The sequence below is a fragment of the Alnus glutinosa genome, chromosome 5 (assembly GCF_958979055.1).
Source record: "Alnus glutinosa chromosome 5, dhAlnGlut1.1, whole genome shotgun sequence".
In the NCBI taxonomy this organism is placed as follows: Eukaryota; Viridiplantae; Streptophyta; class Magnoliopsida; order Fagales; family Betulaceae; genus Alnus; species Alnus glutinosa.
The window spans coordinates 23,423,570-23,444,857 of record NC_084890.1 but is presented as its reverse complement, the minus strand read 5'-3'; the positions used below and the strand labels follow the sequence as shown (position 1 = coordinate 23,444,857).

The 21,288-nt window shown below is 38.7% G+C and overlaps 1 protein-coding gene across 1 annotated transcript; it reads left to right on the top strand.

Annotated features, from left to right (window-relative positions):
• Positions 1-1,010: 1,010 nt before the first annotated feature.
• On the top strand, positions 1,011-20,888 carry LOC133868386 (30-kDa cleavage and polyadenylation specificity factor 30). Its single transcript, XM_062305272.1, has 7 exons — positions 1,011-1,578; positions 2,081-2,458; positions 13,073-13,235; positions 13,403-13,513; positions 15,810-15,878; positions 17,867-17,953; positions 19,716-20,888. The coding sequence occupies exons 1-7, from the start codon at positions 1,184-1,186 to the stop codon at positions 20,583-20,585; spliced, it is 2,073 nt and encodes a 690-aa protein (XP_062161256.1). The 5' UTR covers positions 1,011-1,183; the 3' UTR covers positions 20,586-20,888.
• Positions 20,889-21,288: the final 400 nt, after the last annotated feature.

Here is a 21,288-nt window from a genome sequence, read left to right as displayed (position 1 = left end):
ACGTTATGGTGGAAAAATGCGATAAAGATGATTTTGGCTGTTTATGGGGGACTCAAGTGGGTCCTACTCATGTGAGTAGTGCGCAAATTGTGCACCAAGCTTTTCCCATGTGAGTTAGAGTCCGTTTGAGTTTGCGATTTCAAAAAGTGCTATTTAAAATCACGATTTTAAAATGTGCGATTTGAAAAAAACGATTTTTAAAAACGTAGTTAAGCGTTTGGCAAAATCGCAGTTTAGCATTTAAAATCGCAAATTAGCTTTTAAAATTATGCGTTTTCAAAAAAGCACCATCTTACATGCGATTTGAAAAAGCAGATTTTTCTGCGTTTTCAAATCACAATTTTTAAGAATGCAGTTCCTAAGCGATTTATGTTATGCGATTTGGTTTAAAATCGCACTTATTGTCTACGAAATCGCAATCCCAAACGCACCCTTAGTTTGTTTCTCCTATAGAGACTAGAAGTGGAATCCACACAATGTGGAAAACACTTTCAGAAGGACATTATAAGATAAACTGGGACGCTACTGTGGACAAACTTAGTGGGCGTATGAGAATTGGTATTATGGCGAGGGATCATGAGCAATTTGTACATGCGGCCAGGAGTATGACTAGAATGGATCACCTAGATCCAATAGCTGCATAAGTTTTAGTAGCTTTCCGAGCCACAATTTTTTGCAAAGATATAAGATTACGTAACATTCTTTTAGAAGGTGATGCGTTCCAAGTGATTAAAATTGTAATTTCAAAAGATCGTAATTTGAGAAGGTTTGAACAAATAGTGGGAGATATTCGCATAATTTTAAATTCGCTTTCTAGTTGGCAGATTCACCATATCAGTAGAATCGCTAATAATGCTGCGCATGATTTAGTTAAGGCTGTCGTTAAACATATCATAGATAATCTTTGGACGAAATTTTTTTTGAATTATATATGTGATGTTATTTTGGTAGAGAAATTTGCTCTATTTTCCTATATATATATATATAATATTTTTTATTCATAAAAAACTCTGCTATCATTGACTAATTTCAATTCTCTCCGGTGTTTAACGCAAGACCCAGGAACCCCGTAACTCTAATTCCTCCGTTCAGATCAAACCAAAAATGTTCTCCAAAACCCTAATTCTCTAACCAACATAACCACCACTAACAAAAATCCACATACATTCAAAGAATCCCCTCAATGGAGGACTCGGAGGGAGTTCTCAGCTTCGACTTCGAGGGCGGCCTGGACGCCGGTCCCGCCGCCAACGCTGCCGCGACGTCGGGGCCGCACATTATTCATGCAGATTCCGCCGCCAGTGCAGCCACCAACGCCAACGTGGCCGCAGCGGGAGCCGGCGCAACAGCGGAGGGCGGAGTGGGGGGCAACGCGGGGTTGGGGCGGCGGAGCTTCAGGCAGACGGTGTGCCGGCACTGGCTGCGCAGCCTGTGCATGAAGGGAGACGCCTGCGGCTTCCTCCATCAGTACGACAAGTCGCGGATGCCCGTGTGCCGCTTCTTCCGGCTCTACGGGGAGTGCCGCGAGCAGGACTGCGTGTACAAGCACACCAATGAAGACATCAAGGAGTGCAACATGTATGTGTTGCTTCTTTTTTTGTTTATCCATGCTGCGTTGTTGTGTTTGGTGGGTGATGCTTTTTTTGACATTGTTGGATTTGGGGTTGATAGGACATTTGTGGTTATGTTTTGTGAGATTAATTGAGATGGGTAGGGTGTAATTGTGACTTATTTTCTTTCTTTTTTTGTGATTAAGTGTGTAGATGAATAAGAAGTTCAGGATGCCAAGAATGAGGTTTGAGTATGTGTGAAATCCGCCCTATAAGGAGCGACGTTTATTGTTTGTACCAGTATATGGAGGATGTATATCACCTAGTCTTGTTCGAATATTTTGTTGATTATTTATCTTTAAGATTTCTGGTAGAGGGCTGATTGTGATTAAAATAGAACTTGCTCGATAATACTGCATTGCAAAAAACTGGAAATCTTTGTTTGCATAATTGGCTTTACTACGTGATATGTAGTTTTTTGGTTAATAGAAGATGTATCTACTTAATTGAAAAATTCGGTAATTTTGCAGGTACAAGTTGGGTTTTTGTCCAAATGGTCCTGACTGTCGGTATCGCCATGCAAAACTGCCTGGACCTCCCCCTACTGTCGAAGAGGTCCTTCAGAAGATTCAACATTTAAGTTCTTACAACTATAACTCTTCGAACAGATTTTTTCAACAACGGAATGGTGGTTTCACACAACAAGCAGAAAGACCTCAGTTTCCACAAGGTCCCAACACTGCTAATCAAGGTTTGGTTGGAAAAACTTCAACAATTGAGTCTGCCAATGTCCAGCAGCAGCAACAGTCCCAACAGCAGGTCAGCCAGAACCAGATACAAAATGCTCCAAATGGCCTGCCTAATCAGACAAGCAGAACGGCTACACCTTTGCCTCAAGGAATATCTAGGTGTGTTCAGAGTCCTGTGGTCTTTAATTAGGTTATGTAAATCAGGTTTTGTATATTTATACGGGCATTGCCATGAAGGGCCCATTATTCAACCAATAATTGCCCAAAAGAATTCTGTCCTCATTTAACAGCTGTAGTTAGCCTCCCTTAAGCTTATGCTAGTCAATTTAGATTTTTGTACAACTTTATGTTGTACCGTTCTCATTTTGACCATTAGATGTATGGATTTTTTCTCATCTTATGTGGTGTACTTTATCATTATAATTTTTGTTTGCTTGGGAAATCTTAAAGGAAAGCAAACACCATTTGATCATGATGTGTGGATTTGCTTCTCATCTTATGCAGTGTAATCTTTCATTATAATTTTTGTTTGCTTGGAACATCTAAAATGGAAATTAACAACTGTTGAATCTCCTTGATAAATTCATGGCCCAATTTTTGCTGAAGGACTTGGAATGATGAAGTCTTTTTCTGCGGAATTTTTTTTTTTTTTTGGATTTTGGATTTTATGCTTTTAAAGGAAAAAAAAATGATATAACTACACTTATATTAAGGCAATCAGAAGTTTTGTAAAAGGTAGTTGGTGTTTAAATTTCTATCTTCGGATAAATGTTAAATCATTATTTGGTGCCTAAAGTGTGATAGGAAACAAACTTTCTTTTCTCAATGTTTTTGATGTGGGGTATATTTTGTGAAGCAGAGTATGTTGGTTTTAAGGCACATAAAGCTATATTTCTACTGCTGGGTGTTTTCTCTTATATACTTTTATATGTACTTGGATTGCGCCCTTTGCGCTTTTAATAAATTTGCTATACTTTTAAAAAAAAAAAAAAACCCTAAAGCTATATTTCTAGTTGCAGTTATGGCTTTTGCCTCGAGTATTTCATCTTAGGGATGCTATGGAAAATGCCTTGACTGCAAATCAGCTGCTTTTTTGCCATGATTCTGTGGCTGACACCTTTGGGTGCCTTAATGTCTTTTCCTTGTGGTTAAATTGTAGCTAATGGGAATTATATTTATTTTAGGCAGAGTACGTCATAAATGGATTGGCCACAACTTAATGTTTGATATCAGTAATATTAAACGTTGGCTGAAATATGGAACCTTTTGTTGGAGCTATATTTTGGAAGTTTGGAGGTTGGCTCTGTTGTGTTTAATGTGGTGTATTTGGAGAGAGTGGAATGCATGGAGATTTGAAGATATAGAGACTTCGGTGCTAGAGCTGAAAAGGATTATGTTCTACGCTTTATACACATGGATAGCAGCACATCATAGCTTCTTTTGTTTTGTTTTGTTTTTTTTTTTTAATTTTTTAATTTGTTTATTTTTTTCTCCTAATTAGGGGGATTCTCTTGTATACTTCTTGTGTACTGGGTTGCGCCCCTATGTGTTTTTCTAATGGGATTGAATTACTTATAAAAAATTTAAAGTAAAAGTAAATATGCAAGAAGGCTGAAGTTGTTAGTGAGCATGAAAGTTCTTCTCTCATGGAGGAGGTGAGTTGGCGGCAAAAGTCTAGGGTGTTGTGGTTAAAGGAGGGGGATAAGTGCACCAAATTTTTTCATTCCATTGCTAATACTAATAGAAGGTATAATTCTATAGACTCCTTATTGATTGGCCCGGCGCCTTCTAATTGGGTTGAGATCTGCAAGCTCATTGGTCAGTTCTACAGAAAGTTATTTACAGAGAAATGTAACTGGAGGCCGTTGGTGGATGGCCTTTCCTTTGACTCCATTTTGGAGTCTGAGTCATATTGGTTGGAGAGAGATTTTGGAGAGCAGGAAGAGAGGAAGGTTGTGAAAGCGATGGTTGGTGACAAGGCACCTGGCCTTGACGGTTTCTCTATGGCTTTCTTCCAAACTTGCTGGGATGTGTTGAGAGTGGATATTATGAAGGTTTTTAGTGATTTTCATACCCGAGGTAAGTTTGAGAAGAGTGTCGATGCTTCATTTATTTCGCTTATTTCAAAGATTCCAGGTGCTACCAATCTCAAGGACTTCCATCCAATTAGTCTTGTGGGGGGTATTTACAAAATTATTGCCCAGGCTTTAGCTAATAGGCTTCGGATGGTTATGGAGAAGATCATCTCTAAGTCCCAAAGTGCCTTCATTAGAGGTAGGCAGTTTCTTGATCCGGTTCTTATTGCCAATGAATGCCTTGATAGTAGGCTCAGATTTGGTGAGCTAGATGTTACCTGTAAAATGGATTTGGAGAAAGGGTATGACCATGTGAATTGGGATTTCTTATTGTATATGTTGAAGATGTGTGGTTTTGGAGGGAAATGGTGCTCGTCAATTGCCCACTGTATCTCCTCAGTGCGCTTTTCGGTTTTGGTAATTGGCACTCTGACAGGCTTCTTTAGTAGTTCTCGTGGGTTGAGGTAAGGGGATCCTTTATCCCCCCTGTTGTTTGTTTTTGTGATGGAAGCTCTGGGAAGAATGATTACTGCTGCGGTTAGTGGGGGGTTGTTGGATGGGTTCTCAGTGGGCAATACTTCCTTCTCCCATCTCCTGGTTGCAGTTGATTCTTTGATCTTTTGTGATGCTCTTCTTGCTCATTTGCGTCATATGCAAAGCTTATTCCTGTGCTTTGAAGTTGCGTCGGGTGTAAAGGTGAATTTGCTAAGATAAATTTGGTTCCTATTTGCAATGTTACTCAGGTGGGAAGGTTGGCCCGAATCCTAGGGTGTGGGGTTTCCTCTATGCTAATCAAGTATCTTGGCTTACCATTGGGGGCCTCCTATAAAGCTAAGCATATTTGGTATGGCGTTATTGAGAAAGTGGAAAATCGATTGGTCTGTTAGAAAAGGATGTACTTGTCCAAGGGTGGTAGGGTTACTCTAATTAAAAGTACTCTCGCTAATATGCCTACGTACGACATGTCTCTCTTCCCTATTTTGGCGAGTATTGCTATCTGTATTGAGAAGATCCATCGGGATTTCTTGTGGGATGGGTTAGGTGATCAATTCAAACATCACTTGGTGAGTTGGTCTAAGGTTTGCTCTCCAATTTCAAAGGGAGGATTGGGTATCAGGAATTTGATGATGTTTGTGGTAGTTTATGGGGAGGGTGGTGTTCTCTAGAGCCCGCACGAGTCTTTGGGGTGGGGCTGTGGAAGAATATCAGGAAAGGGTAGGATAAACTTTCTAGCTTTACTAGTTTTGTGGTGGGGGATGAGTCGAAGGTTAGCTTTTGGTGTGACCAATGGTGTGGGGAAATGACTCTAAAGGTAGCTTCTCCGGTTTTATATGGTCTTGCACGTGAGAAGGACGCCTCTATTGCGGATAATTTAGAGTTTTTGGGAGGCTCCAACTAGTGGAATGTGAGTTTCACTAGAGCGGCACAAGATTGGGAGGTTGATGGATTTGCCTCTTTTTTCTAGGTATTGTATTCTAGTAAAGTGAGAAGAGGATGTGTAGATAAGCTGTGATGGAATCCTTCCAAAAGAGGTTTATTCAAGGTTAAATCCTTATATAGCTCTTTGGCTTGTTCAGAAGGTAGCAGCTTCCCCTGGATGAGTGTTTGGCGGACTCAGGCTCCTTCGAGGGTAGCATTTTTTGCTTGGTCGGCGGCTCTAGGGAAGATCCTCACTTTGGATAATCTTAGGAAGCGACATGTCATCGTGATGGACAGATGTTGCATATGCAAGAAGAATGGAAAATCTGTGGACCACCTTCTTCTTCATTTCGATGTGGCTTCTGCTATTTGGAGTTCTCTTTTCAATCGCTTTGGGATGTCCTGGGGATGCCTAGACGTGTCATTGATTTGTATGATTGTTGGTGGTCCTCTAGTAGGCCATGGAGCGCTGCGGTTTGGAAAATGGTGCTTACGTGCCTATTTTGGTGTTTATGGAAGGAAAAATGAATGATAGAAATTTTAAGGATAGGGAGAGGTCTACGGGGGATATTATTTCTTTGTTCTTTGAAATTTTGTATCTTTGGACGGCGGTATGTGTTTTCTTTGTCGATTAGTTTTAGTGATTTTCTTTATCGCTTTACTCTTTCTAGTTAGGTTGTTCATTTTGTATACTTCTTGTGTATTTAAGGGCGCCTCAAGCTTTTAATGAGATTCGTATTATTACTTATAAAAAAAAATGGTTTAGTTGGTGTATCTATTGTGAGTTTTATGCAAGTCATGCCAGTGGTCTTTGAGACCTAATAGCATCTCCTCTCCCCATAAGTATGTGGAGGGTGAGGGTGAGGGTGAGGGTCATGGGTTCAATTTTGAATGGTTGCTTGGGTTTTGGATTTACCTATATTAAAGAGTGTAGTTCATTGAAATGGTGTATTCTTTATCCTCTATCTCTATTTCTGATAAATTAATAAATATATAAACAAACACATACATCGACATGTAAATATGTACATATATGTCCTCTTCTTAGCAGCCGTTCTTGTATACTCCCTGTGTACTTGATCGCATTTTGCGTTTTTAATAAAATTTTACTTATCAAAAAAAAAAAAAATGCACATATATGTGTTTGTGTCTACTGGTTTGTATAGTATGTTGTATAGTATGTAGAAGAAATAACAGTTAAATTTTAGATGAGGATTGAACCCATCGAGGTCCGTTATGCCTGCTGAGAGATTACATAGATTTGTCTCATTTCTGGATACTATTTTTAGTAGATCTGGGATTAGATCAATTAGAACACATGTAGATGCATGTTGAATTCTATAAATTCTATTGGATTTGGCTAATAATGCTGATAAAATTAGTGTTTGTGTATTACTCTAGATTATTTTCTTTTGCTCATATTACAGCACAATAGATTTCTACTTGGAGCAAAGAGTCGATTTGGTAGCGTGTGGTAAATCAACCTTGGGACCTATATTCCCTTGGATTACTAATGAAAATAGCTGAAGGGGGGATGAAAGACCTTTTGCAAAAAAAGATCTTTATGTACTTACTATAATCATATGAAGGTTCTCCAAACATGTGATACTGGGCAAAATAAGTTTCAAATGGATATGTGAGATGATTAATCAGAGACTTGGAGGGGTTGGGGGGAGCTGTCTAGCCACACTAGATTTGAGATGGGAGATGGCTCCAAAATCTGTTTCTAGCATGATTTTTGGTGTGGGGCTCAAACTCTCAAGACATCTTTTTTAGACTTGTTTACCATTTCCTATTTTAAGGATGCTGCTGTGGCAGACTATTTGGAGCTTTTTAGAGGTCCCACCAGTGGAATATTTATTTTCTCAGAGTAGTTCATGATTGGGAGGTGGATTATTTTACTGCACTCTTCACTTTGTTGAGTTTCGTTAGAGTGAGACGAGGCGGTGATGACAAGACTTTCTTGGATTCCTTCCATGAGAGGGTTGTTTGATGTTAGATCTTACTATAAGGTTCTTATTTCCCATGATAACATTCCTTTTCCCTGCTCCAGAAATATCAATTAGTGGTAACTGCATATAACATGAGAAGGAAGAGGTACAATCTCTTAGAGGCCGAGATCGGGGAAGGGGCTCATCTCGTTTTTTATGAAGCCTAAAATCTTAATGTCGAACGTCAGAGGGCTAAATGAGCTTAATAAAAGATTGAGGATTAGAGGGCTTCTAAGGGATTGGAATGCGGATATTGTATGTTTACTAGAGAAGAAGATGGCAGTTATCTCAAGGGAGGTGGTGTGGAGTCTATGGGGCTGCTAATATGTGGATTGGTGCTATTTGGGAGCAAGTGGTGCGTTGGGTGGGATTTTTTTTAATGTGGGATAGACGGGTGGTGGAGAAGGTTGAGGAGTGTGTGGAAAGATATACAGTTGCTTGTTCTCTGTGCAATACTAATAATTTTGTATGGGTTTTGGGGGGGGGGGGGTTTACGGTTTGAATGATGACATGGATAGGAGGGAGTTGTGGGATGAATTAGTTGGGCTGATGAGTTGGTGGGAGATGCCATGGTGTATTGGGGGAGACTTTAATGTGGTTTGTTTTCCAAGCGAGAGGTCAGGTGTTTCCGGATATTCTGCAGCTATGGAGGTGTTTTCAGAATTCATATTCATGTAGAGCTTGGTGGATCTTCCGCTTGAAGGTGGTCAATTTACTTGGTCGAATAATCAAGAAGATCAAACATGGTCTAGAATTGATAGATTCTTAATTTCTCCGAAGTGGGAAGAATATTTTCCAGAAGTGACATAGAGGAGATTGCCAAGACTTCTGTCAGATCACTTTTCTTTGCTGTTTGGATTGTGGGGCGCCTAGAGGAGGGAGCATGTATTTTAATTGGAAAACATGTGGTTGAAATACGATTCGGCTAAAGTTGAAAGCTTTGAAGGTGGATTTGAAGAAATAGAATGAGGAAGTGTTTGGTGATGTAGGGAAGAAAAATAATGAATTATTGGAGGGTATTTGAGATCTAGATTTAATTGAAGAGTGTCATTGCTTAGAGGAGGAGGAAAGGGTTAGAAAGAGAGATATGTCAAGAGAGCTGGAGAAAACTCTCATTTTTGAGGAAATGAACTGGAGATAAAAATCACGAGCTTTGTGGCTGAAGGAGGGGGACGAAAACACAATTTTTTCACAGGGTGGCCAATTCCCATTGTAAATTCAATCATGTGGAATCTTTCAATATAAATTGTGCAATGTCCAAGAATCATTTGGAGATAAAGGAGCATATAGTACATTTTTAAAACAAATTGTATTTTGAGCAGTGTTCTTGGAGGCCAAGGGTGGATGGTCTATCTTTCCTATCCATTGATGCGGATGTGAGTATTTGGTTAGAAAGAGAGTTTGAGGAGAAGGTGTGGGATGTGGTAAGGGATTTGAATGGAGATAAGGCATCGGGTCCGGATTGCTTCACAATGGCTTTCTTTCAGAAGTATTGGGAAATATGGAAAAGGGATCTTATGGCTATTTTTGCGGAATCCCATAATAGATGTTAGTTTGAGAAGAGTCTTAATGCTATTTTTGTTTCTTTGATTCCAAAGAAGACTTGTGGTGTGGATGTGAAAGATTTTCGCCTTATTAGTTTGGTTGGGGGGGGGGGGGTGTATAAGATTATTTCTAAGGTTCTCGCGAACAAGATTAAGTCAGTATTGGACAGGATTATCTCCAACACATAGAATGCTTTTATTGGAGGTCGAGAAATTTTGGATTCAGTGCTTATTGCTAATGAATGCTTGGATAGTCAACTTCGATAAGAGGAATTTGGGATGCTGTGCAAGCTGGATATGGAAAAAGCATATGATCATGTTAATTGGGAATTCTTGCTCTATTTGCTGCAGCGTTGTGGTTTTGGGGAGAAATGAAGGGTTTTTTTAATAGCTCTCGTGGGTTGCGACAAGGGGATTCACTTTCCCTTTATTGTTTGAGGTGGTTATAGAGGCATTGAGTCGGATGTTGATTGCGGCAATGGTACTTTATTTCTTTGCGCGACTTTATTCTATTCTGGTTTGACATGGAGAGGATGATAGGTTAGTTTGGAGTCTCTCCAAGAGGGGTCTATTTGAAGTGAAGTCCTTTTTATGAAGTGTCAAATAGACAAGATGACCCTTCATTTCCTTTGAAGAGTATCTGGCTTGTTAAAGCTTCGACGAGGGTGGCATTCTGTGTGGACAGCAGCGTTAGGTAAAAATTTGACGCATGACAATCTGCGAAAGAGGAATGTCGTGGTGATCGAGTGGTGCTGTATGTGTAAAAAGAGTGAGGAGTCCATTGAACATCAGTTACTTCATTGTGAAGTTACTCACGATCTATGGAGTTATCTTCTTAATTTATTTGGGGTAGACTGGGTTATGCCGCGTAGGGTGCTGGAATTGTTGACTAGCTGGGGTGCTTCGTTTGGGTGTGGTCCAGCTAAGGAAGTTTGGCGTAGTTCTTTTGTGTTTAATGTGGTGTCTTTGGCGGGAGTGGAATGCGTGACACTTTGAAGTTGTCGAGACATCGATGTTAGAGCTACATAAGTGTTTTCTTTAACATGTTATATATTTGGATAGCGACTCATCATAACTTGAGTGTTTTTACCTATGCAGATTTTTTAAATTTATTTTTTGTTCTTTGCTATTAGTGGTTCTCTTGTATACTCCCTATGTATTAGGGTTGCGCCCCTCTGCTGTTTATTAGTGAATTGACATTACTTATAACAAAAAAAAATATTTGGCAGAATAAGGCTTCCTTGATAGTGGCTTTCTTTGCTTGGTTGGCTATCTTAGGGAAGATCCTCACCATGGATAACCTAAGGAAATGACATATCATTGTGGTTGAGTGGTGTTGCACGTGTAAGAAGAATGGAGAGTCAATGGACCATCTTCTACTCCATTATGAGATTTCAGGTGCACCTTGGAATACTATCTTCAACAGTGTAGGGCTCGTTTTTCTCTTAATAATAATAATTAAAAAAAAAACAGTGTAGGGCTTGTTTGGATTATGCCTAGAAGGGTGGTAGATCTCTTTGCCTACTAGAGAGTGCCAGGGGTTAGGTTTCAGTTTGGAAGATGATTCTGCTTGCCTAAATGTGGTGTTTATGGAGGGAAAGAAACGATCGTAGCTTTGAGGACAATGAGAGGACCTTAGTGGAATAAATGCTTTATTCTTTAAGACTTTCTTTCTTTGGGCTGCTGCCTCATATCATAGTATTTCGAACTTTCATACTTTCTTAGATCTTTTCTTCACTACTAGTTAGGCTTCTCTCTTATACACTTCCTGTGTATTTAGGTTTCGTCTTTGCGCTTTTAATGAATTTCCAATTACTTATTAAAAAAAGAAACCCCAGGCTTCATGGAGATATAATAAGTGTGACCACTGTTTGTGGAGGTATAAGATTCTTGAGGGTGGCTTTCTTCACGTGGATAACATCTTTAGAAAAAATAACTTTTATTTTTATTTTTTATGTTTTTCTGAATAAGCTTTAGGAAAAATTCTCACCATTGATAATTTTTGCAAGCATTACATCATAGTGATAGATTGGTGTTCTATGTGCAAAAAAAGTGGAGAAACTCCCGATCACCTCTTTCTTCACTGTGATATTGTAGGAGACTTGTGGAATTTGGTTCTTCAGATGTTTGTAGTAGAGAGGGTTATGCCCAGACAGGTGGTGGAGCTCCTGGTGTGTTGGAAAAGAAGGTTTAGGAGAATGATTTTAATATTGTTTGGAATGTAATCCCTTGTTGAATATGGTGCATTTGGAGAGAAAGGAATGCTCGAAGTTTCAATGATTGTGAGAAGACGAGCTTGGATTTACAACTTTGTTTTCTTAAATCCCTCTTTGAGTGGATCTCTGTTAATGCCCTTCTCGATGTCTCTAACTTTGTAGGTTTTTGTGCTCTCTTTTTCTTATACTTGATCTTGCTGGGTGTTTCCAACTTCTGACAAGGGTGATGCTTTCAGGTTGACAGGTTTGGTTCAATCTCAGAAGTGGCCGATTGGTTTTGGTCTGTCTTCGGAGCTAGTGGTGTGGGATCAGAGAGGCGACGTTTGCAATGGGGAGGATGGAGATTTTCCGTACCCTTTGGGTGTGTTTCCCCCTGCCAGGCTCTTGGATTGGGCTTTGGGTTGCGTTAAGAATGTGTGTCTAGTGGTGGGGGTGTCGTGTGAGGTTTAAGGATACGACTATGGCGCTCCTAACAGCCATTGAAGAGGATCATCCTTGGGAGGTAAAGGGTGTGTGTTCTAAGACTAGAGGTAGAAGGGAGCTTTTGAACTTAGAATGTTCTATAAACTATGACACTGCAGTCGCGTCCTCTAGGTGTGGGAAAGGAAAGGCTCATGTTCTGCAGCGTTGAGCGCTTGTGTGGGTTTTGGGTCAGAGGGTTTTTGGTGTTTTGTGGGTTTCGGGTTTGAGCGCTTGCCGGGGTCTTTTTGTTGTTTTGCTTGGGCTTTTGTTATGCTCGTTCTAGTTAGGTGCTTCCTGTGTACTTAGGGGCGCCTTATGCTTTTTATAAATTTTTTATTACTTATATAAAAAAAAAAGTATCCTTATTAGATTACAGGTAATGAGCTTTAACTCAAATAGCACCTCATCCGCTCACAAAAACAGGGTGTAGGATGATGTCATGGGTTCAAGACTCACTGGGTCCATATTTAACCTACCTATAAAAAAGAAAAAGTACCATTATAACACTAGAGTAAGTATGAACCTACAGAATTGCTAGCAAGGTCTTTTCAAGAATAACCCATTTTCTGAAAAATTTCCAAGTATCTTACCTCACTTTTGCATGAGTGTCTTTGTAATATTAATAATGTCTATTGGTCTGACTATAAAGTTCCAGTTTACACTACATTCCCTGCAACTAAAGTTTTAAATTAGCCTTTAATTTGATGGACCGTCTAGCTAGAATTAGGAAAGCTTTTGCGTTCTGGGGTTGGCACACTTGTTTATTCCACTTGACTATACGCCAGCTGGCTATCATAATGAACTATGCCTGTATACCTTTTTTTGTTAGTTTTCAGGCCGTTCTGTTTTATGATGTAGGCTTAGAGACTGAATGCTGGATCAGCTACTAGAAGGCATATTCTTTAATGCCATTCACAACCCTTTTTGTGACTGTTAATTTTTTTTTTTGAATTTTTAGTTTGATGCTGTACATTATTTTCTTTCCAGTTACAGATCATTCTTCTGTTTATTTAGGTTGGATTTATATGAATTTGATTCTAATTTATTTTTAAACATGGAACCTCAGGTATTTTATTGTTAAAAGTTGCAACCGTGAAAATTTGGAATTATCTGTACAACAAGGAGTATGGGCAACTCAAAGGAGCAACGAAGCTAAACTAAATGAAGCTTTTGACTCTGCTGAAAATGTGATTTTGATTTTCTCAGTCAACCGGACTCGACATTTCCAGGTAGATTTTGGATTCAGTATCCTACAAGAGATATTTATTCTGTGCACTAGATCTGTGTGGTTCTTGATGATTACATAGCTTACTAGGTTTTACATTCCATCTGGTCATTTGGGATCTCTGTTTTCGTCCGTTCCAAAGTAAATGCAAAGACATATATGTTTTCTCAGGGTTGTGCCAAGATGATATCAAGAATTGGTGGTTCTGTAGGTGGAGGCAACTGGAAATATGCACATGGAACTGCACATTATGGCCGGAATTTCTCTGTTAAATGGTTAAAGGTACATGTTTGTTTCTCAATGGTTACCAATTTATGTCAGACATTTTTCCACAGTTTTCTTTAATATTTCCCCTGGCTTACTTATGAAAAATATTTCCCCTGGCTCAAAAATTATTATGCTGCAAATGATGACAAAAACCATGATCCTGACAAGGTTGCTGTTCATCCTACCAAATGCCGCAAGTGTTCTTTAATTTTATTGTATTTCTCTTTTCAAATCAATTTGAGTTCCAAAAATTTGGTACGCTCATGTTAGCTTCATTTTGTTTTTCTTTTGTTCCTTGAGATTCATGTTACAAATCAATGCACTTTTTTTGTGAAATGCAATTATGTGTTGTACGAGGAGCTTTCAAGATATGTATTACATTGCCAGTTTTAAAAAAAATTGTTTACCGAGCAGTTTAGTTGGAGGCCTGTGGTGGACGATCTTTCTTTGGATTCTGTTGATGAGGTTGCGACTAGTTGGTTGGAGAGAGATTTTGAGGAAAAGGAGGCGTAGGAGGTTGTGAAAGTAATGAATGGGGATAAGGCGCGGGGACCGGATGCTTTATGGTCATCCAAGCTTGTTGGGTTGTTTTGAAAGAGGACATCATGGTCGTCTTTCATGAGTTCCATGCTAGGGGTAAGTTCAAGAGAAGCCTTAATGCTATGTTCCTCATCCTAATTCCGAAGATTCCAGGGCTGTCGACCCCAAGGATTTTTGGCTGATCATTCTTGTGGGTAGCATCTACAAGATTAATTCTAAGACTCTAGCGAACATGCTTAAGATGGTGTTGGAGAAGATCCTTTCTAAGTCACAAAATGCATTCATCCGAGGTAGGCAGATTCTAGATCCTATTCTTATGGCCAATGAATGCCTTGATAGCAGATTGAAATTTGGAGAACTGAGGGTTATTTGTAAAATGGACTTAGAAAAAGCTTATGATCATACTCATTGGGTGTTCTTGCCGTACATGTTGAGAGGGTGTGGGTGGGTTTTTGGGGGGAAATGGTGTTCATGGATATGTCATTGTCTTTCCTCAGTGCGGTTCTCTGTTTTGGTGAATGGCTCTCCCATAAGCTTCTTTAGCAGCTCTCTTGGCTTGAGGCAAGTGGACTTTTTATCTCCTTTGCTGTTTGTCATAGTGATGGAGGCGTTGGGTAGGATGATTTCAGCGGCAATGAGTAGAGTTTTGTTGTCTGGTTTCTTTGTGGGGATAGAGACTGATATCTCCAATCTTCTGTTTACTAATGATACCTTACTTTTCTGTGGGGCTAACCCAAACCATCTACGCGATTTACGAAATTTATTCTTATTATTTGAAGCTGTGTCGGGTTTGAAGGCCAACTTAGCCAAGTCAGAATTGGTTCCTGTGGGATATGTTGAGAATGTGGCTGGGCTGGCTGGAGTTTTGGGTTGTGGGGTTGCGTCTTTGCCCTTGAAGTATCTTTGGCATTCTATAAGGCCAAGCATATATGGGGACAATGCGATTGAGAAGATAGAACTTCGATTGTCTTGTTGGAAAATGTTGTATTTGTCTAAGGGTGGTAAGATTACCCTTATCAAGAGCACTCTATCCAACTTACCTACGTACTTCATGTCCCTATTTCCTCTCCCTCAAGTGTAGCAAACTGTATTGATAAGCTCCAATGGATTTCAAGGAGGGGGGCTAGGTGAAGAGTTCAAATATCATCTGGTGAGATGGTTCAAGGTTTGTACACCGATCTCTGAGTGAGGGCCGGGGATTAGGAACTTGCTGAGGTTCAATTACACTTGGACTGCTATTGTGTGAAAGATAGTGCCTTCGTGCTTTTTGTAGTGTTTATGGAGGGAAATGAATGATAGAAGTTTTGAGGACCGTGAGAGGACTTTGGGGGAAATTAAGTCTATTTTTTTAACACATTATATTTTTGGACAGCTGCTTTTGTTTCTCTTTTGGTGATTAGTCATCATGATTTTTTTGTTCTATTTGTCCCTCCTAGCTAGATAGCTTCTCTTGTATACTTTTTGTTTACTTGTGGGCGCTTTATGCTTTTAATGATATTTCGATTACTTATAAGAAAAAGAAGATATGTATTGCATTTACCTGAGTTGGTTTTTTTTTTTTTTAAGATTTAAGGAAGAGGAAAATTTACGTTGGATGACTGAATTTTTGGCATTTGTTTGAAACTCTATTGGAAATCAATATCCCAATATGAAGACGGGCAATGCTAATAGAGCAGAAAACCAAATAACTCTCATCTTTATAGTTTTATGGACTTGTACAAGTCGGATAGGTAAAAGTTTGTCATGGCTAATTGCAATTTCTTATATGCAGTTATGTGAATTGTCCTTCCACAAAACTCGCCATCTACGGAATCCATTCAATGAGAACTTACCAGTGAAGGTACTATTTTGCGCCTTTTTTTTTGTTCTTAAAGCTGAACTTGTGCTGATAGTCTAGAGTTGTTTTGCTATTCTTTTTGTTGCTGCTGTTGTTGATTTGTTCTTTTCCTTCTACTTCTCTTCTTCCTTCTCCTTCTCCTTGCTTTCTTATTGAGCTTGAACTATGGCCAGGCTTGAGCTAGGCCAAACTATTGAGAAAGGTGCATTAACTTGGCTTGAGCCTGGCTCTGCCTAGCCTCACATATTTGGATTTAGTAAATCGATCCTCACCTGCCCTTTAAAGTACACTCATGAAGGCCTACAAACGTATGATACTCACTTACGTGAGCACACACAAAGTCATGTATGTGAGGGATATGCTAGTCTCCCCACCTTGCGTTAGATTTTAGCTTCAGCTTGAATTAAACAGACCAAGCAACCACACTATTTGTATTCTGTTTTTCTTCCCCACCTCCATTTTGCAAGTCCTAAATTCTGCAGATAGTTCTCGTGAAAGGGATTGCAGAAACAGCTCTACAGGAAATAGTATCCAAAACTCTTTCTTGCCCTTATGATAATTTGTCTTCAGGAATGACAACTGGAGTTTGAAACTGATACTAAGCTAGTAGGTGTTTCTATTGTATACTTTCTGTGTACTTATGGGCGCCTTATGCTTTTAATGGTATTTCGATTACTTATCAAAAAAAGTTGATACTAAAGCCAATGTGGATTTGATTAAACAATTGGGTGGTCTGTTCTAAATTTTAGGACCTCAATGTTATTCAATTAAAAATGCAGGATTTTTACTTCATTATACAACTTTACTTATTAAAAAAAAAAATGCAGGATCTGTGTATAAAAATAGTGAAATTCCCTATAAGCCTTCTGTTTACTTATTTATTTGTTCTTTTTTTTTTCCTATGTGATTTTCATTCTTGATTTACAGAGAGATTAACAACAACATTCTTTTAGAACTCTTCGCAGTACATTTGCCATCAAAAAGATCTTGGCAGATATTTGGTTTTGCATATTACTGAATACGTCAGGAAGAAGGATGGTCTTTGCACAAATTAATGACAATAGGCATCCCCCATTTTCAATCTATAGTTAATACCATGTGAATACAATGTGCAGGGAAGGTAAATTGTTTAGGTTGGACACTTGGTATTCACCTGGCACTTCGCCCCTCCATAATGATTGATTTAGAGAGAGATTGATGACAACATTGTCTTAGGACAGGCACAGCATGTTTATGGATAGAAGAGCTCGCAAGATATTTGGTTTTAAATATCTTTGCACAAAGAAAATGTAATGGAAATCCTCATTTGAAATAGCTTGTAAATCTATAGTTAATAGCATCCAAATAAAATGTGGGAGGAAGACAAATTGTCTGGGTTGGACACTTAGTCTTCATCTGGCATTACATGCCTACCCATAATGGTGGATCCTGCGCACTACATTTGCTTTTAAATGTTAAAATTTAAATTTTGGTTATACATTGAAAAGTTCATTTTCAGGAAGCAAAAAACAAAAAATTTCTTTTTAAGTTGAAGCCAATAATTGCTATGAAAAGCAAAATATATACCAATAGAAAGCGAATAAAAATAAATATGCTGATTTTCCAATTGTACTTTCTTGAGAGAAGTTGAGATAATCCATGCTGATTTTTTTTGTGATAATCCGTGAGAGAGCTTCCGTTGACATTTGCTGGAGTTAGGTAACATTTTTCTTTTATTGCTTCTATTTTCTAGCCAAAAGGGCAGAGGAAAGTGATAGTTGCTTTCTGAAAAAGAATTGAAAGGACAACTCTTGAACTCTTGCAAAGAAATATTATTGTAATTAACTACGTAACTCCATGTTTGTACCAATCTTGGTTTCCATTTCACCACTTTCTTTACTTGCTATGATTACTATTCTCAATATTTATATCAGGTTGTGAGAGACGTAGCTTGTGGCCTTGTTTTAGTGCGAGCTCCAACTGATCTCATTATTATGTATTTGTTATTGCAGATAAGTAGGGACTGTCAGGAGCTAGAGCCTTCTGTTGGTGAGCAGTTGGCTTCCTTGCTTTATCTTGAGCCAGATAGTGAACTTATGGTATGCTTTCTTTTGATTTATTTCGGGATGCAGCATATTTGATTAGATGACAGGTTTATGAAAAAGAGGAATAAAGGAAAAATAGAAAAGAAAAAGGAGTGAATATACTGAAAATGGGAAATGTATATGTATGCTTTTAGCATATGAAACAGGGGTTATATAAATGTGTCTATGTAAATGGAAGTGTTTAGAATATTATCACATATGATACTAGATTTGGTGTTGAAATACCATACCTATTGTGCCCAAACGCTCTCTCAATCTCTCAGCAAATGATACATTTCTTAGGTCAGAGGAATATTATAGTGTGTATGTATTTTTAAACAAGTTAGTGATAAACAAATTGATAATAAATTTTGACATGCTTAGCTTTTGCTGTGATCTTGATGGCACACTGCACTATAGGTATTGCGATAGAAGGGACAGGTAGAAATAACAACCCCAAGTCAAATGCCAAATCCAAATTACTTTGATAATAATAATAAAAAAAATAATCTCCATGCCCCAATAATCATCAGCTGTAAAAAGAGATAAAATCTCTCAGTTCGCAGTCTTGTAAGAAATAAGGCCTAAAACTTACATATATATATATATATATATAAGTTCGCAGTCTTGTAAGAAATAAGGCCTAAAACTTACATATATATATATATATATATATATATATATATATATATATATATATATATATATATATATATATATATATATATATATATATATATAAACATAAGAAATAAGGCCTAACATTTAGTGGACCTTGCTTCTCTTATGAATTTAAGAACACCGAAAACTCAGTTATATAATGCTAATCCTAACATTACTTGTATATTCCCCTTGCAATTGGCATAGAGGTAAAGTGAGTGAGAAGAACCAACAGTGATTCATTGGTTCTTGTTGCATAAAAATATAGAATGATGCATTGCGTTATGGACAGAGTTAGGTTCAATCAGACTCTACCCACTGTACCCAGTCCTTCACCCTGCTGTTTGTGGCTGGGGTGAAATTCAGTGAAGGAGAGTATGATCTAAAAGAACTGCTTACTATTGGAAGATGGATTATGCATAGTCAAAGTTCATTGCTAGAAATGCTTTATTTGGATTGATATACTTGCGTTGTAATATTTGACAATGGTATACCATGTGTTACAAGACAACAGTATTAACTTCTGAGATAATTTAAGAGGGTGTAAAATAATGGTTACAAAGATCATTTGGAATATGATATGCAATACGATTTTCTGCACTGAGAACAACTACCACTAGCGATGCTTTGTGAATCAGTATGCAGGCATTAGGATACTCCAGAATAGAACTTCAAATTTTGTATCCATAAAATGCTTTTATTTTGTTGCTATATAAATTTTGTATGAAATTCAAAGAATAATATTTTTTATCTTTATTTACTCATTTTATCTTCAAATACTTGACATTATAAAACATCTCCCGTTAGATCATGGTTTTTCTTTATTGTTGTCTTTTTAGACACATTTCGGAGGTTGTTTTGGTTCAGTAGAGAGCAATCAGTTTACTGACCTTACAAGAATTGAACATTTGCTAGAATTAATTATTGGACAGCAAGATCTTATTAGTGCACCAAACTGTTTCCCAAGCCTGCCAGTGACTGGCATCTTTTTGTGATGAAGTGGATGGAGACAGCCTAAGAACTGCATAGCACTACAATATGTCCTCTCTTGTATGCCATTTTAAATGGTCAGAACTGGATGAATCTGATCGTTGTTGTCTTTTGTCCTTGGGTACAGGCAATCTCGATTGCTGCTGAAACAAAACGAGAGGAGGAGAAAGCAAAGGGAGTCAATCCGGACAACGGAGGAGAAAACCCAGATATTGTCCCCTTTGAGGACAACGAAGAAGAGGAAGAAGAAGAAAGTGAAGAAGAGGAGGAGAGCTTTGAGCAGGTTCCTGGGGCAGCAACTCAGGGCAGAGGAAGAGGCCGGGGAATTATGTGGCCCCCTCACATGCCGCTAGGACGTGGAGCCAGACCTATGCCTGGGACGCAGGGTTATCCCCCTGTAATGATGGGTGCTGATGGGTTATCTTATGGACCTGTTACACCTGATGGGTTTCCTATGCCAGATATTTTTGGTGTGGGCCCCCGTGCTTTTGCACCATATGGTCCAAGATTCTCTGGTGATTTTACAGGTCCCACACCTGGCATGATGTTTCGTGGGCGGCCTTCGCAACCTGGTGTATTTCCAGGTGGTGGATTTGGAATGATGATGGGTCCAGCGCGTGGTCCCTTTATGGGAGGGATGGGGGTTGTAGGTACAAATCCAGGTCGACCGGGCCGGCCAATGGGAATGCCCCAAATGTTTCCACCACCACCACCGCCATCCTCTCAAAACGCCAATCGGGTTGTGAGGAGAGACCAGAGGGTTAATGATCGGAATGACAGGTATGGTGCAGGTTTAGAGCAAGGCAAGGGTCAAGAGATGCCGAGTCCGGGTGGTGGGCAAGATGATGAGACACAGTATCAATATGGTGCTGGTAATAACTTCAGAAATGATGAGAGTGAAAGTGAGGATGAGGCACCAAGGCGGTCAAGGCATGGAGAAGGGAAGAAGAAGCGGCGGGGCTCAGAAGGAGATGTTACCACTGCCTCTGATCACTGACAGATGCCACCAGCTGAGCAGCAAAATGAGTGACGTTACTAACCAGGGAGGCCATGCATGTTCCTCATGCTTACCTGCTCCTCTTGGAAACATGATCAAATTCAAATTCTTCATGAGTTCTTTTGTTGTATTTGAGAACGTAGGGTGCTGAATTTTTGTCCTCTTTAAATTATTTTAAAGTGTTTGAATTTGTTGCTAGGCTGTGCTATATTTTAATGTAACAAATCATGGGAAGGGCGATGAACAGATGAGGGTACTTAATATTGATCTATACTAACGTACATGTAAATAAATTTTAGAAAACATTGTATCAGTAGGCTACTCAGTTGATTTACAAATTCTCCTCTACTAACGATAGAAATATATTAAAATGCCTTAGATGTATTTTTAGAGTACTATGCAAGCCAAATTTTTTTAGTAGAGTATGTGAAAAACAAGACTGTTGAGATATCACAGTGGGATTTCATCTGGATAGTTTACCAGCAAAAGGGATTAAGGCCCCAAACAATTCTCCATTAATGTGAGGACTGGAGAGAGGATCCAAATTAAAGGATATAAGGGTAACATAATTAATTTTATGGACCCATGCAAGATGACCAAGTTTTGTAATTTTCCTATCTTTTCCACTACTAATTATTAGGATTTTTAAAAAAGTCCCATCATTAATTAAAGAAGTCGAAATCATTGACATCTTGCCTGAATG